General features: G+C 44.1%; 1 protein-coding gene across 1 annotated transcript in view; it reads left to right on the top strand.

Moving 5' to 3' along the window:
* Positions 1 to 16,635, top strand: part of LOC147445845 (uncharacterized) — an 81,982-nt gene that overhangs the window by 23,418 nt on the left and 41,929 nt on the right. The window contains exons 4-11 of the mRNA XM_086525219.1: positions 136 to 239; positions 11,191 to 11,317; positions 11,411 to 11,505; positions 11,596 to 11,719; positions 11,825 to 11,905; positions 13,125 to 13,223; positions 13,359 to 13,535; positions 14,538 to 14,598. Coding sequence (XP_086381345.1) covers positions 136 to 239; positions 11,191 to 11,317; positions 11,411 to 11,505; positions 11,596 to 11,719; positions 11,825 to 11,905; positions 13,125 to 13,223; positions 13,359 to 13,535; positions 14,538 to 14,598 — 868 coding nt within the window. The remainder of the gene's footprint in view (positions 1 to 135; positions 240 to 11,190; positions 11,318 to 11,410; positions 11,506 to 11,595; positions 11,720 to 11,824; positions 11,906 to 13,124; positions 13,224 to 13,358; positions 13,536 to 14,537; positions 14,599 to 16,635) is intronic.

Consider the following 16,635-nt stretch of genomic DNA (forward strand, 5'->3'; position numbering starts at 1 on the left):
TTACTCTTGCTGAGAGATAGATCTGAAGAAACTTTGTTCTCACAACTCCATATAGCAAACCTCACAAGGGAGCTCAAATATTCTTGTATTGTCTTTGGATGAAGATGAAGCCTTCTTCAAACCACTTTTTTACAGGTCACCAACAGCCAAGGCCATAAACTAAAGTGCAGTCACTACTTGCCTATTCCTACGACTGAAGAAAAGCCACTACCTTGTGTAATATACTGCCATGGAAACAGGTCCAAATCTTTCATTTTTTCACTTGTTGCAACATATTTCCTGGTTGTGTATGTATTGTCCTAGATGCGATATTGAAAGAAGGCTCATAGTTTAGAGAGAATTTCAAATTTTCTAGATGTAAAAAATGAAAATCTATTGAAATGAAGTTCACCCTTAAAGAGAAGGGTCTTCTATCCAAGTTGTTTTGAACAAAAGTTTGAGAAAGAGATGCAATACAGTAAAGGTTTTATTTGCAAATGAAACCCTTTCACCCATTTTTTTCTCAGAAAAAGATTAATGAAGCTGGAGGCAGTTTGTGTTGTGGACAATATGAGAATTTCAGTCTAGATCTTGCCCTAAAGAAAACCTCACAGTATGTCCATTGTGTAAAGAGCAGGGAACCATAGGCTAGGTTGTATGCTGAAAGCCACATGTCTATAAATTAGAGGTTAAACTTGTGCAACTGAGCATAAATGTGCTTGGAACTATTCTACATCTGCCAGTTATGCCAAAGGCCCAATCATTGAAAGAAAGCGAGGTGGGCTCTACCCTCTCTGCAAAGAAAGAGTTCTTTAACTGAAATGGAGCAGGTTGGGCACACAGTGTGAGGATTGAGGAGATATGGAAGGGTGGGAATTTATACTCTGGACAAAGACACATGGGAGTCGAGAGGTGGGCAGCTTCAAAAGTGAGGGCTACAAATGGGATACAGAGAGACCAAATGGGAGAGTACAATGGAAGGATTGGGTGGTATAGCAGTAGGCTTCAAATAGGAGCTACATGAGCACCTTCAAGTGGTGGCACGTGTCCAAAGGCCATGTATGTGGGTCAGATTGAAACTACAGGTGGACAGTCTGAGATAGATTGCCTTGTGTTAGAGCAAGATATACTCAGATCGAGGAACATGACGATAGTATAGAGAAAAGTAGACCAGGGAGCATACCCAAGAACCGATGGTATGATCATGAGACTAGATGAGTGCAGGGAGTTATTTAGACACCTCTGAACTACTGGGGGCTATTACGCAGAGAGGCATGCTAACAGATGAAGATCTGCATATGGTGTAAGCAGCATGCATCCGAGGAGGTGCAAGATTGAGTATATGCCACCCACTTACAAGGAGAGATGCAGCCATGACATGACGTGAGATCAGCAGCTCCCATAGGTATTGAGAGTGAACATCTTGTTTATGCAGCCAGCTCACTAGCCCCTTTATTGCTGTATGTCTTCATTAGGGCACTAACAAAGGGCCTACCTGCAGTGATGCACGCCATTGTGCCTATCCACAAACTAAAGATATGCTGGATCCTTACAACTAGAAGACTATCAAGATAGGTTATACATTGGCCAAACTTTATGGTGCAGTGCTCGAGGAGAGTAGAGCTCATGTCCAAGTCTTTGAGCTTGACTGAGACAAAGAGCAGTTGGCTACTAGACCCCTAGACTACATTCAAAAGATATGATGGATCCGAACTTGTCAGCAGTACTATTCCCAGGACAGGCTCACATGACTGGTTGGATCCCAGGCTCTACAGTGACCCATATTGATGTGCACCATCTTACACCCCCATTGTGGCACTGGATGGAGCTAGGTAGATTAATGGTTGTATACCCAATGCATATATTACTGCACTTTGAGCCCCGAGCAATAGAGCTCCATTCCCGTCTCCTGTCATTTGAATGGCCCATCATGCCATCTTTAAGTTTTCCAGTTTTTTATACATAATACTTTTTGTTTCCCAAGTACCTGGCTACCTAGGGGACACGACAAGTTCATATTTTTTTTTTTTAATACTTGCGTGACCGTGCATGTTAGCACACACAGATGGCTAGATGTCTTGCAAGGATTTTGTGCTTTCCTTGTGTGTGTGCGCGCGCGGGCGTGCACTGCAAGCGGAGCCTCTACTCACTTGTATACAAAAAAAAAAAGCCTTTGCGGAGAGTCTTGGCCACCTGTGGCTACCCTTGAGGTTTCGACAACTAGTTATTGTCGTCTTTGCCCTCTGCACTTGCCCTTTATTTCTCCATCTCTCTCTTTGTTTGCAAAACTTGCCCAATGTGTGTGTGTGTGTGTGTGTGTGTGTAGTAGTGTGTGCGTGGCGAGCGTGAACCCTTTGCCCTGCACGAATTGCCCTGCGCATTCTGCCCTGTGCTAGGTGACCTGCGCGAACTATCCAGCGAGTAACCTGCAGCCCTGCAATTTGCCTTCTCTGCTGTTACGCATGCGTAAGTGTGGGTGTGTGCACGTGTGTGTTTAGGTTTCCTGGGTTCGATTTGGGAGCAGCACTCCTCTGCTTAGCTTCTTAGTTCTCCATATCATTGTGAGTGTGTGACAATTGGTGTAGGGTTTCTGCTTTGCAGCTTTGCAGTTGTACAGAGCTTGAAAGTTAGGTGTACATACGGTGCAAGGTCTTTGTTCGCTTCAGTAGGCTTCTCTCCAGCTCTCCAGAATATTGGTGCTCTTGATAAGTTGTATGAGAGATTCTGTATCGCCTACCGTTTGCTCTTACAAGTGCAGGAAAATGGTCACCGAGTCCTGGGAAATGTGCGAAATCTGAGCTTGCTTGCTCGAGGATTTTGTGGATGCGAGGAATACTTGGGAGGGTTAGGAACCCCCCACGTGCTTATTCCAGTTCAAGCCCTCATGGACTGAGTGGCTCTCAATGCGATCATTTTGTTTTTTCCGGGCAAGATGTCCACTGTGCAGGATGTGGCCAGTGGGTTGATTTCCTTCTTAAACGTCAGGTAGTCCGAGGAGTTTATTTTGGTGCCAGAGGCTTCTATGAGGTTTTGTTGGCAAACACTAACGCCCGCAACATGTTACTGGAATTATCTCCCTTGTATTTTGGAACATAGATGACACATGTACTGCCATTGGCCCTCACTAAAGACTATCAAAGCCTCATCCGCCACAAGTGTCCAGTTTGGGTGGAGATAGTTGACTTCCCACGTACATCGTGAAACTTTCTTCCTATGCTTGCTTCTCGCTAAGGTAAGGTGATATGTCCTCTCAAACTTTATGCAAACACGAATCGGTTTTGTGTGCTTTGGGATACATACGTTCCCACCTTTGCAGGCATCACTGTCCCTCGGGTGACCCTCTCATTGGAAAACGCCCTTTCAAGTTAAATGGGGGAAATTTGCTAATTCTTGTTTTTGCTGTGGGAAATTTGGTCACATGCAATTTGAATGTCTTGAGCCAAATTTGCAGCCTCCTCCTTCAGTAGTTCTAGAGCTTGCAATTCCACCCCATAAAGAGGTCTCTAACCCTAGATCATCTTCTATTGGGACCTCTATCTTGACTACTACTCTGCCTCTTGATAAAGGTAAAGTCAAATCTGCTAGCTCCACAAGTACTCTGAACAAGGGAAAGGCTACAACTACACAAGAGACTAGGACTAAGGTTAAGCTCGTGGATTTGCATGAAAGATCTCCTTGGGAGACCCCCAACAAGACCGTTAAAGTACGATTGCTGCTTTCCCCTCACAATTATGTACCCCTTGCTGTGAAATCTGCGATGCAAGACTCCCTTCCTTTAATGATAATCGCCGTTGTGCCGCTCCTCTTCCATGACAAGAAAATGAGCAAAGGAATGCCAATCAGGTGTATTTGAATCCTACATGATTATTCAGCAGTTATAAGGGCTTGCTAACAAGCCAGTTTTTAAGCTAAAAGTGTGCCAGATGGGGCTCTAAGGGCCAAAAGATGTCTTGGTCATGCTAAATAGTGAGTATGCTTGAAGTGATCATAGCAAGGATTTTATTGATTAAGGTTGAAGTACTCGAAGTGCTCTACAGGCATGTCTTTACGGCTCGTCAATCGGAGCTACAGATAAGAAGTTATGGCAGCTTAAAGTTTGAATTGATTGCAGAGCCGTACCGGATTGGGCAACTGCAACTGAGGGGATAAAAATGAAATGAATGCACGGACCTGAAGTGCTCGCTTTGTGGAGGGCATCGGTCTTTTCAAATTGGTGATCGGAGTCACAATTGCCAAGTTATTGGCCGTTAAAGATGCACTGGGGGCCGGTTCCGTACCAGTCTGGTCAGCTCGGTCGGAGTGCTATCTGGGAATTTTGCAGCCTCAGCAGGGTTTGTATGCGTACTACGTAGTTTGAGAGGCCTACAGGGATTTATGGCTCGACAGACAGAGTTCGGCTTGATCAGATAATAGGGTTGGAGGCCAATGACAATTGTCCGCACTACTGAGCCGGGTAATTTTGGCATTTTTCGGGATGTTGATATGGGCAGAAAAAATTCGCGATGTTATTGTCAGTTTAGGGCTAATGAGAGCCTTGACGATGATGGCCGGCGTGTATGCCTAAAAGTGGTGCCATTACAAAAGCACTGATGAGCTCATAGTCCTAAATGTCATTTTATGGAGTGTATTGATTGCGGGGATATGATAATGTTAGACAGTGGCTGCTCGAGAACATGCTACGCTTGGCATTGCTACGGCCGATATGTATGCCAAAGGTGATGCCCTTCAAACCATGGCCAAGGGCCCACTTAAACTAAGGCCGCCCGAAAACATAAGGCTGGCCGCCCGCCCAAGCCATCTAAAGGCCGCCCATTCAACTAAATGAAGTTTTGTGTGTGGAAGGGTAAAAAACCCATGGTGTAACAGAGCTGAAGCAGCGCATGAAGACGAAGAAGAAGTCGCGTAGCGCACTCCGGTGTCAGAACGATGACGCGTATGAAATGAGAAAGCATCAGCTCGTTAGCGCTCATGATTTCGGAGTTGGTCCCGGCGGATTCCGTGCTGGTTGGCCTTCACTGCCACGTCATTTGGGGGGTCGCTAATGGGTAGACCCCTTTTTAGCAAGAATTGGCTCATGCAACATATAAAAAGGAGAAGAGGCTCTCCTTGAGGAAGGATTCAGATATTTTTTTCAATTCCCCTTCTCAATCTTGAGCGCTCTCTAAGAGCAAGCTATTAGGAAGATTTCATTAAAACCTCTTAAGCTAGCACTTAAGCCGGGATTTTTTTTGCCTAAGCTCATAAACTTAAACTCTTTCATGGGATTATCATAAGCTCTTAGCCTAATCTCTTGAGCAAAACCAAGCCTAAGCTCGTTTTTCCATTAAACTTCCTATACTAATCCAGGCCTTGAGATCATAAGCTCGAGAACCCAAGCTAAAGCTTCGTAAGCTTCGTTAGCCGAGCCTAACTTAACCTCCTTAAGATAAGCCTAATCCTTGATGATCATGTTCTCTAAGCCTATGCTCCAATCTCGCTTAAGCCAAGCTAATCCTCGATATGCTTCATTATTCGATCCCAACTTAATCTCCTTAGGGCCTTGATGATTAAGTGCCTTAAGCGAGGCCTAAGCCTAACCTCATAAGCCAAGCTTTGGATCCTACCTAAAGCTCTCTAATCTCTTAGGAGCCAAGCCAAGTTTGCCCATTCTCAAACTCATTAGCCATATTCTTAAGCCTTCAGCCTAATCTTAAATCATTAGCCGTGCCTAAACCCATTCAAATCTGGGATTTAAGCCATAAATCTTAAGCCAAAACAGACGGCCATTGGAAGACGAAGTTCTTATGCCATAACGGGAAGAAGCAGAAGGAAGTACAAAGCAGGTCATTATTAATTTTCTTGATTAGCACCTGGATTAAGCCAGGTTCCACCTTGTAAGGAGCATAAAGCCTCCATTAACGATTGATTAATCATGGATACTGTTGATTAACTGGTATTAAGCGAATTGTTGGTTTTGAGCTCTGTTTTCGTTAATTGTGTCTGTTGCACCTCTTTCCCCGCACCTCTCACAGCGAGGGGCCCGATGCCTTCCGGGCTCACCTTTCGCACACTTATCCCCCGACATCGCATACTTGCGGAAGCATGGAATAAGGTGGTGCACTCTTATAGAGATGCAATGCTTCATGGGGCTTCTCTATCCCTTGCTAGTGTTGCTTCCCCTTCCAGGATACTATAGTCGAAACACGGTTGGTTGATGTTGATGTGCCTATGGACACGTCAACGTAGTCACCTTCTTCTCTTGCCTTGTACATATCCTTAGAATGCATAGTTGTGTTAAATGCATTTCATACAATGTGCGCGGGTTATGCAACCTTGCGAAGTGGCGATTAACTTGGCACTATGTACATACATGTAAGGCAGATATTGTTGTTTTGCAAGAACACAATCAACATGAGTTTGCTGGGCAATGCTTGTACTTTGCGGGTTACTGGAATGCGTATGCTGGTTTGATGAGCTTTTCATGTGTTTTTGTCATAAGATGGGCACCACGTGCCAATAGAAAAGAACAGACTGATTAGACTTTTAGTACTTCAACAACAACTGAAACTGAAAGAGAGAGAGCACACGCAACACGGAGTGGCGGAATTCCACCCCAGAGAGTATTGACCCCAAACCTTGGCGCCTCTTTTGGTATTTCTTTATATTACTTGAATTCAGTGTTAAGTATGGAGGCTGATTTACCCCTTGTAATTTTCTGTATTAAAAACACACATTTGTAAGGCACCCGTTATGAGGAGAAGCCATTGTGCGTGAAGAAAAATCACCCGCCGGAATCCAAAATTTTCGCCGGAATATTATGGCTGGATGGCGGTCGGAAAGTGGTCGGAAAACAATTGGTCGTAACTCATTGGCCGATCGATGATCAGTGGCCGGTGGCCGATTTCAAAGATGGACTTGTCTTCTCAAGGGCGACCACACATGGGCGGATTGGATAGTCCGATTTGGACTTGTCTACACAAGGGCGACTACACAGCCGCCTGCCATGAGAGAGGGCAGCCCTTTTGGCCTATAAAAGGAGGCCTCTTCTACACACAAAAACGGATTGTGAAGCATTGTGCCTACATTGTGAAGTTGATGTGAAGTGGTGAGAGTGAAGTAAGATGGGAGCTCCAAAAGGGTATAATCCCTTTGTAATCTACTTCTTGTTTTGAAGTACTAAAGCCATTGAGTGGTTGCTTTCCCGTGGACGTAAGATGGGAGATAAAAGAGACCATTTTTGAGACATGCGTAGTGCAAGCCATCCTCTACGGAGTGGAAATCTGGGGAGCAAGCATTTCAGCCCACACATGGAATGAAATTGAAAAAATTCAGAAAAAGTTTCTATGTCAACACATGGGGGTCAAAAAGACGACACCATACTCTGTGCTACTCTTGGAGACAGGCAAGAGACCACTAGAAATGAAAGCATTGCAAAAAATGTACACGTATATCATGAAGGTCAAAGCGATGCCTACTACTCGAATCCCCCGCATTGCATGGGAAACGGGATGTGCGCCGCAAAAGACAAAAAAAAGCAAATTTCTGTCATCGAGCCTCATACAGGACATTAAGAAATGGTTCGCTAAATGGAATGTAGAAGCATATGTGGACATGCTTATTGAGGAGGGCAAGGAGGGAGAACATATGCTGAATTTTGAAATTGCATTACTAAATAGCCTCCACACCAAGTGGAAGACAACGCAACACCGCTCGAAATTTGAATACTATTGCAAGCATGTCAACACAAAGTATTGGGAAGGCTATAACACAAACCCAATGGAAGCCCAGGCCCACGTACGAACACCCATGCCCCACGTGGCACGAAGAGCCATCTCTTTGATGCGCACAAGGTCACATATGCTCAAAATAGAAACAGAGGGCTGGCTAAAAATTGATGCTTCTAAACGGATATGCACATCATGTACAATGCAAGCTCCCGAAGATGAAGCACATGTGACATTGGAATGCCCAGAATACGCTCACATCCGGGCTAATTTTCAACCACTTCTAAGCGGTTGCTCTACCTTTGCGGACCTATTATCCAAGACAGACCCCTCCCCTACAGCTCTCGGAACATACCTCACCCGCATACTTGAGCATCAAAAGACACTCATAGGAACACAAAAAGAGAATAACACACACCACACCATACACCCTCGTGAGGGGAGACTATGTATCACTTTGAGGTCCCATGGGTCATTTCTGGCCCCCCGTAGACGTTAATACCAAATCAAATCAAATCTCCCCCCTCTATAATCTCTCATGTGTGAAAATTATCTCTCTCCATTAAGTAAACTACTCAATTATCTACTTAGCTATGTCCTATTTCCTAACACTCAGTACAATGCTGGTACTCGCGCTCTGTACCTCCACCTTGAAGAGTGCCAGAGACTTAGCCCTTTGCACTTATTTAAAGGCCCTTGGCCTTGAAAAGCAGTTCACATGAAAAGCTTGAAACTCAGAAGCAACTAGCCCAAAAGCTGGCGCTGAAATGAGGCCGCCCGTTTTGCAAAAATTGATACAACTGCCACGTCAGTAGCGGGAACTTCTCTTTAAAAATAGTCCACTTGGCAAGACTTTGCAAGTTGGTAAAACTTCTTCTGCTGCTTCTGCTTCTTCACTTAGGGTTTAGGCCCCTTGGCCGGGATCTGCAAGCCGGCTCTGTTCTTCAGTGGCCTGACACGTCAGCAATTTGTGATAGTTTAATGATGGTTAGGCATGAGGTGCAACTAGCTCTTGCGTACAATGATCCGACGAGTCGCTGGATGGTGGTTCAATGTATGATTAACGGCCAGGTGTATGAATTTGGCGGGGTCTATGCGCATACAATCTCAGGTCAACGAGCTGCTTTATGGCATGATATGTCTTCATATCCATGGCTCTCCAATGCTTTGCTTTGTCGTGATTTTAATAATACCCCCGCATCTTCCGATAACACTACAGATCATTCGCACATGTTGGGTGTGAAATTGCAGGCTTGGACAAATTTTATTGCACACACATAGATGTTGGATTTGTGGAGCCTATTGCATCCGAATGTTTTCGGATACACCTTTCGGCATAATGCTCAATCCTCGTATCTTGCAAGATTAGACTTGACTGGGATATTGCTTGGTATTGTTTGTTGTGCGAGTGCAATCTGTGATTCAAGATTATGGCAAGCACTATATGCGTTACGGGAGATGTTGAGGATGCCAAATCAGTATCTCAAAAGCTCCAAGTTTTGGCTGATGTGCGGTCATTGATTGAAGGTGAGCTGACAGCATTATGTCAAGCCCGAGTACGCCTGCAACATAAACATAAACTTGATAAATGGCAGACTTGAGCTCGACATATAGCCTTTGTGGATAATGGTTGCACCTCAAACCAACTTTTTTAAGCACTTGCATGATTCTAGGACTTCTCAAACCATCAAGAGGGTTATGCGTAGCTCAGGCTCTTGGACAACCTCTAAACGTGACCTTGCTGATGCCATGGTTTCGCACTTTGGGAAAGTATTTGCTGCTCCACTTCAGTTTCTGCTGAAACTCATCATGCACGACAGTGTTTGTTATCTACGGTGCATCAATTCTCTCTTCCATTGATGCCCAAGCCATGGAAGTTAACTTTACTGAACATGAATTGCATTCAGCCTTGCTTGCTCTCGGCCGATGGCGCTCCCCCGGTTGGGACGACCTCACAGTGGAAATTTTTCATTTCCTTTTGGGAGCCCTTGAAAGAGCCTTTGCCCTACATGATGAATGCTGCATGGAGTAAGCAGAATTTGCCAATATCCTGGAAAGAAGGATTGTTGAAATTATTTCCCAAGCAGGCCGAGCACTCTATGCGGGTTGTATACAAGATCTTGGCAAAGATGATAGTGCATCACATCAAGGAGTCTCTTCTTGTAGGTATTCATCTGGCTCAAGATGGTTTTATCCTCTTGCCTCGGCAATCGTGCATGAACCCACACAACTGTACATTGGTCAATTGAAAAGCCCACTAGTGGGGCATAACATACTGCCATAGGGGAGAGAGAGGGCAGTGCGTAGCGTGCAGGGCATCACTCCTGGCACCGCACTGTGCATAAGAGGGAAAGCAAGCACTCCATAGCTCTTAACCTGTGACAAAATCTGAAAATGAGCCTCTCCCAGGTTAAAATTCAGCGCCACTTCTTGTTGCATGAGGAAAGTGCACCAGAAGGTGCCACTTGACACATTTACAAACATTTTCCCATTTCGGGGTTGCCGCCTAAAAATCTCCCAACCGGTTGCCCAGTTGACTTCACGGCAGAGTAAGAAAATGTTCCCCTTGTCATTCCGGAGGTAATGACGCAAACACATTTTCAGGTCCCAAAATAGCAGCTCCCTAAATTTTAGGAGATGCTGTCATTGTATCTTTCTAGGTCATCTGACCCTCTTTGTACACTGCGGCCACATCCAGAACTGAATTGTAGTCTTTGTAGCAAAGGATTCCACTTTGGCTAGTCAATGACCCCACTTTGGCTAACCATAGTCCTTGTCCAACCTTAGTGCTCTCTTGCCCTCAGGCCTGGACTCCCTCTGGACAGTTCCACACTAGCTATGCAATGCAGGGCAGTTAGATTTCCCGAGGGGTGTTTCCAAAAAGTGAAAATAAATCAATAATAAGAAAGAAATCGGCAAAAAGGATAGATAGTAGTCACACGCTGGTGACAGTAATACTGGCAGCTTTTGCATTTTATTCAAACATCATCGAGATTCCTTGTGATCGCATCCTTGCCTCCAAATGATTTTCTCTCTTACCTTTTCTCTTACCCTTACAAAAAAAACGGGAGACTGGGATTTGAGCCTTCATTAAATTAAACCTACACTTCTTGTTGCTGGGCTAAGCCATCCAGGCAGATGCCCGCCGCTGTGAACTCAGGCGCCCTCCAACTTACTGGACAGCCAACTCCCCCCCCCCCCCCCCCCAACGCTTCCCTCCATCCGCCCTGCTGGCGTCGAAGAATCCGCCCCAGTGCACCAGCTGTTGCGTATACGTCTGCTGTCGCAGCCTCGCTCTGGTGGCCGTGCCAACTTTTACATTTTCGTTTGCTGCCAACGGGTATCACCTCAGATTCCTATCGTTTTTCGATTTTCCCTCTACTGCAAATGTGCTGAACTAAATGGCTATTCACATTATGTCTAGGATCATGTTCTTACTATGATAGAAAAGTCTAGTACTAGTGGATCGTATTTTGTAAGAGCATTCACATAATCATGTGAACTGCAGTGGCTGCCGTGCTGATGCTAGTGAAGCGGCTGTCATTCTTCTTCCTTCCAATATAACTGTCTTTAGCCTCGACTTCTCTGGTTCTGGGCTTTCAGAGGGAGACTATGTGACGCTTGGCTGCAATGAGGTTAGAAATGTCTTTATCAAGAACTATGACATTTAAAAAGGAAAATGGTATTGCTACATTCTTCTCTAATATTTGCTTTTACCATCAACACAGAGAGATGATTTGAAGGCTGTTGTTGGTCATTTGCGTTCAGATAAAAGAGTTTCCTGCATTGGTCTGTGGGGTCGTTCCATGGGTGCCGTGACATGGTAACAGACTTGACCTCTTGAAGTATATGTCGAGACTCCACTATCATTTTACCAGTTTCATATTTTGAAGTGAGGTTCTGATGATGGCAGCCTTATGTATGGTGCGGAAGATCCTTCGATTGCAGGCATGGTTCTAGATAGTCCCTTTTCGAACTTGGTAGATCTGATGATGGAACTTGTTGATGTTTACAAGATTCGGCTTCCCAAATTCACGGTAAACATTTTCTCTTATATGATTAACTTGTACATCAGAGCTGTCTGTCCTCTCTCCCCTTTTCTAGTTCATATGTAAACTATGTTTTTTTTGGGTGGTTTTCAGTTGAAGGTAGCCATACAGTACATGCGCAAAGTAATTCAAAAGAAGGCCCGATTTGATATTTTAGAGTTGGATGCTATTCAGGTTTGCTGTTCTATCCAAGAGTTGAACTTTTTGAAACTTGTTTTGTGCACTCTTAGGAGCTGTTATGAATATTCTGCCTTGCAATTGACCTTTGTTCAATGAATTCCCACCATTTCTCCTTTTTTTGCGTGCTCTTTCCACCTTTTCCAGTTGACCACCATCTTTTTTTCTTATTTTCCACCCACCCTAGGCATATGCTGCCATGCGTTTATTTTGAATCATGTGGATAAAAGAAAATAAAGATCTATTAATGTCTGCCAAAGCTGGCCTATGAAACCCAATACAGTACATTTGCTATAGATGTCTTGCCATATATTGCAACAAGAATCAGGATTGAAAATACCTGTAAGTACTAGCGCACTGTTGGTATTGCTTCTCTCATTATCTTCCTTATTATATGCTTTATTAAAGATTGGCTGTAATATCTATATAGGCTCCTCTTGTGGCTGGTAAATGATGGCTCTGGTGTGCTGATTGTTGGGATGCCGTATACATGTCCTTGAGGGGTCGAGGTCTGGAGTGACAAATGCCATAGCTTTAGAGTGCAACTTCTTGAGGGTGGTGGGGCAAATCATAGAAGCTATTCAGCATTGTTCTGTCTGTGAAGAAATCTCTTATAACACTCTTGCAGAAGGCTCAATATTACTTGATCTCATATTTTCACAAGCATGTCCTGGTGGTGTCTAAGCTCTAGCAAGAAGATGCTCAAAGCATCTCTGGTCCTTAACCTTTAGGGCATGTCATAGTGGTCCAAAACCCTCCTGAATGAGGCAATGTTACCACGCCCAAAGATCTTAGTAGACAATGTTTTGACAGTTTATGGCTCCGTAGTCTCTACCTCCTGGTGGTAAGAGTTGACAAATGTGCCATACACATCTATCCTGTCATGTTTACCAAGTTCAATCCTCAATTGAGGTAATGATTTGGAGATTTGTGCAATAGAATTGCAAATATCACGTGTTCATGAATCCTGGCTGTGACACAAACCATCTGCGAGATGTATAACATGGTGCTGATAGGTATTTTTTAATCTCTAAAGCTAGTGTAAAGCTGGACTATGGCCTGTTTCACAAATTCAATGTCCTTCCTGCACCTTGTTCAGTTTTGCATCGTCAACAACTATGTCTCTTTACATACGCACAAGCATGCATGCCAATAGATGTGCACGCGTAAACAGCTGTCTTAATTAACTTGGCAAAGGTTTTTGTTGATCAATCAGGTTGCAAAGAAGTCATTTATTCCTGCACTGTTTGGGCATGCTACCGAAGACTCTTTTATTCAACCACACCACTCAGATCTTATTTACAAGGCCTATGTGGTAATTTTTTTTGTCTGGGTCGTGGGATAAGCAGACAATTAGTATCAGTTTTGATGAGTTTTAATGTAAGCTTGTCAAGTAGATTGATACTTCTATCGTTCAGAACTTCTCAAAACTGCAATTGATTTGGTTCAGGGTGACAAAAACATTATCAAATTTGAGGGGGACCATAATTCGCCAAGGCCTAGATTTTATTACGATTCTATCAACATTTTTTTTCATAACGTCCTTCAACCTCCAGAGGGTCCTGTTGCTGATCTTGCAACAGGCACACCTTATCTTGACATGGATGAATTAGACCCGGATGAAGAGGTAAGCTAGCTCATTGACACCCTCTTTGCATGTTAATTTTTGAAGTGATCTATAGAATGTGTCTATAAAATAAGCATCTGTTTTAATTTGTCTTCATATTAGAGTTAGTTTTTTTGTAGGAGGGGCTAAGACAACATCTTGGGTGTCTTTGGAACATGCTTTGGGACTAAGAAAGTGGGCCGATTATCACGCGGATGTCCACTATATTAAGCTTTTTGACTGACATATACCCGTGTAGAAAGGAACTAGTGGCTCAGATCGCTTCATTTCAAAGGCCAGTCGGTGGAAGTGCTGATATTTGTTCAAAACATGAGGATGTAGTTATGGAGATCTTGTAATTATGTATCTACTGGTTCCTTTTGCAACACGACACATTGTATTGTCATCTCGGCGACTCTTTATGAAGTACTGACATTTAATTGCATGCTTGCATTCTGTACCTTCCTCGGTAGGAAGCTTGACACACATGACCAAGCCATGCCCATAGGGAAGGGCTTCCTGCTTTGAAGTTTGATCTTTCCAACTTCAGCTGCTGGAATTTTGTTTTCTGAAAGTTCAGAGTTTCTGGTAGACTCTTTGGTTATAGGGTACCCGGCATTGACTCTGATTTCCCGTATATGGAGAAATTCATGCCAAAGAAACAAAGTTTTGGCAGCATTTTGGGCAGTAATTTAAAGATGCCAAATTGGCGCAATATCCATTAACATTCAAATGATTGTAAATGATTTTTTTTGTCATAGCAACATCAAGCACCCAGTACAACTACGAGGCCCCATAGATTTTGCATCGAGACTTATTTTAGTTGTGGCACAAAGTCATTGATGAAAAGTAGTAATCTATTGTTGTTCAATTCTATTTGCAATCAGGGTGTTAGTTTCATTGTATTTGGAGGCTTTTGGTAGAAATTGGTGTATTTTTCCAGCTTATCAGTTTAGATTGTATCTAAGTCTTTACATTTGTTAAACACATTTTATTCAACAGTTCAACTATTGATCAATGCAGAATGTATGGTATCAAGTTTTGAGGGCCATGCAGCCTGCGTTCCTCCCTCCAGACGTGTCAGGTTAGTCCTATGTTGTGATTTTCATGTGGTCAATATACATCCATATTTTGTGCATTCTTGGATTGTTCCTACGACGCTAAAAACTTCTCTCTCTCTCTCTCTCTCTCTCTCTCTCTCTCTCTCTCTCATTGTGCGTCGATATCGACATACTGGAAAGCACCTCCTTCCTTACACTCAACTCTAAAGACCTCACCATTACCCAGGAGTCTATCCTCGTGCGCTCCGTAGGGGATCACTCAGCTGGTTTTCCAGAGATTTTACTGAAACTGCTGGGGTACGCAAAATGCGTACTTGAAGCGGGAGAAAATGTATGCATAGTGTGGAAACACATGTGCGCATAGGCTCTCGTTTTGGCGGCGATTAAGCATGAGAAAGCAGAACGATAAGATCGACCCCTTAGAGGATGCTATCCAAAAATGCAAAGAAGATATGACGAAAACCATTAGTAAGATGAACCGCAACCTTTTGGGCACAAAAAAATGCTCGAAGTACGTGTGTTGATCCAAGAAAGCAAGATAAATGCACTGGAAGATCGTGTGACGGCTCAGGATGAGGAGATTGTGTCACTCAAGACGGAGCTCGCTGAAGCACGATCAAGAAACACACTTGAAGAGGGAGAATTACAACCCTCAGTAATGGAAGAACTCAACACGATCAAGGAGCAAGTACTGGCCATCAAAGAGGGAGAAGAGCAACACAAAGAAATGATGACTTCTTGGGTGGATGTTATTACGAAGATTGAGCAGAAGGCGGATAAAGCCTTGAAATGGATCGAGGTTGCCAAGAAAGGAAAAGGCAAGGAAATAACGTCCATGTCCACACCCACTATTATTAATCTGGCAGTAGAGGAGGAGCAAAGAAGACGTGTGCGCGCTTTACATTTGAGAATTTGCGGCCTTAAAGTAAAGATAATGTGGACAAAGAGATAAAAGAACTCATGGCTTTAATGGGGGTTCATGAGTTGATGCACACAAGAGCTTGGAGGGTGGGCAACAAGAAAAATGGAAGCAATGGGCAAACCTCGAAAGAAAGGGCGCTCATCCTTTGTTTTCCCTCCATGGAAGCGAAGAAAGACTTTTTGAAGAAAAGGCCAACTCTTAAGAAGATGTGCATCTGTCTCGAAGATGATCTCACCCTCTCGCAGATCGCTCATATGCAAGAAGTAACGCCGGAGATTAGAGCGGCAAGGCAAGATTGCCTTCTACTGAGATGGCAAAGTGGTAATACTGGAGCGACGCTCCACATGACGGTGCGAGACCTATGGGACCACACTCAAAGTTGCCACCTGGAACTGTAATGGATCCATGCGCCTTGATGTAGGTGCTTTTGAGGATAGTTTTACTGGAAGAGACATCATCTTCTACTCTGAGGTACATCAAGCCCCTGGGCAATCTATGCCTCAAATCAATGGATACAAATGGGAGACAGCATGCAGACAAGAGACACGATCAGAGGACAGAGGGCGGGGATCAGTGGGAGTGGTAGTGTTATTTAGAGAGGAGTTGCAACCATTGATACATATAGCCCGCAGGGATGAGCAGGCTAGGTACATGTGGGTGAGATCGAGAGCAGAGACAGACATATATCTTTACATCTCTATTTGCTACTTTCCCCCGAGCACGTCAGTTTATGCATCACCCAGAGGCCAGCACCCCTTTTCTATTTTGGATGATGACATATGGGAGTTCTCTAGAGATGGTGACATTATCATTCTAGGGGACTTCAATGCTAGGACTGCCCATCATTAGACAGTCTTCTATGATACTTAAGAGGAGATGCTGAGAGAATTGGATGCTGTAGAGACGGGCCTGTCCAGACTGCCACAGGATGTGGAACATACTGAGTATGGACGACACTTGATAGACATGGGAACTGCACATGGACTGGCCATCTTGAATGGCCTACATAGATTTCCCGATGCTGCAGGAGGTTTTACATGCTTTCCTCACAGACATGGAGCCAACACAGTGGATTATGTCATGGCACAGCTGAGCGTCATCTCTAGTATCCAGGATCTCACGGTTGGGCCCATACCTG

Source organism: Adiantum capillus-veneris, chromosome 12, assembly GCF_014529385.1.
Source record: "Adiantum capillus-veneris isolate H3 chromosome 12, ASM1452938v2, whole genome shotgun sequence".
NCBI classification, from domain to species: domain Eukaryota; kingdom Viridiplantae; phylum Streptophyta; class Polypodiopsida; order Polypodiales; family Pteridaceae; genus Adiantum; species Adiantum capillus-veneris.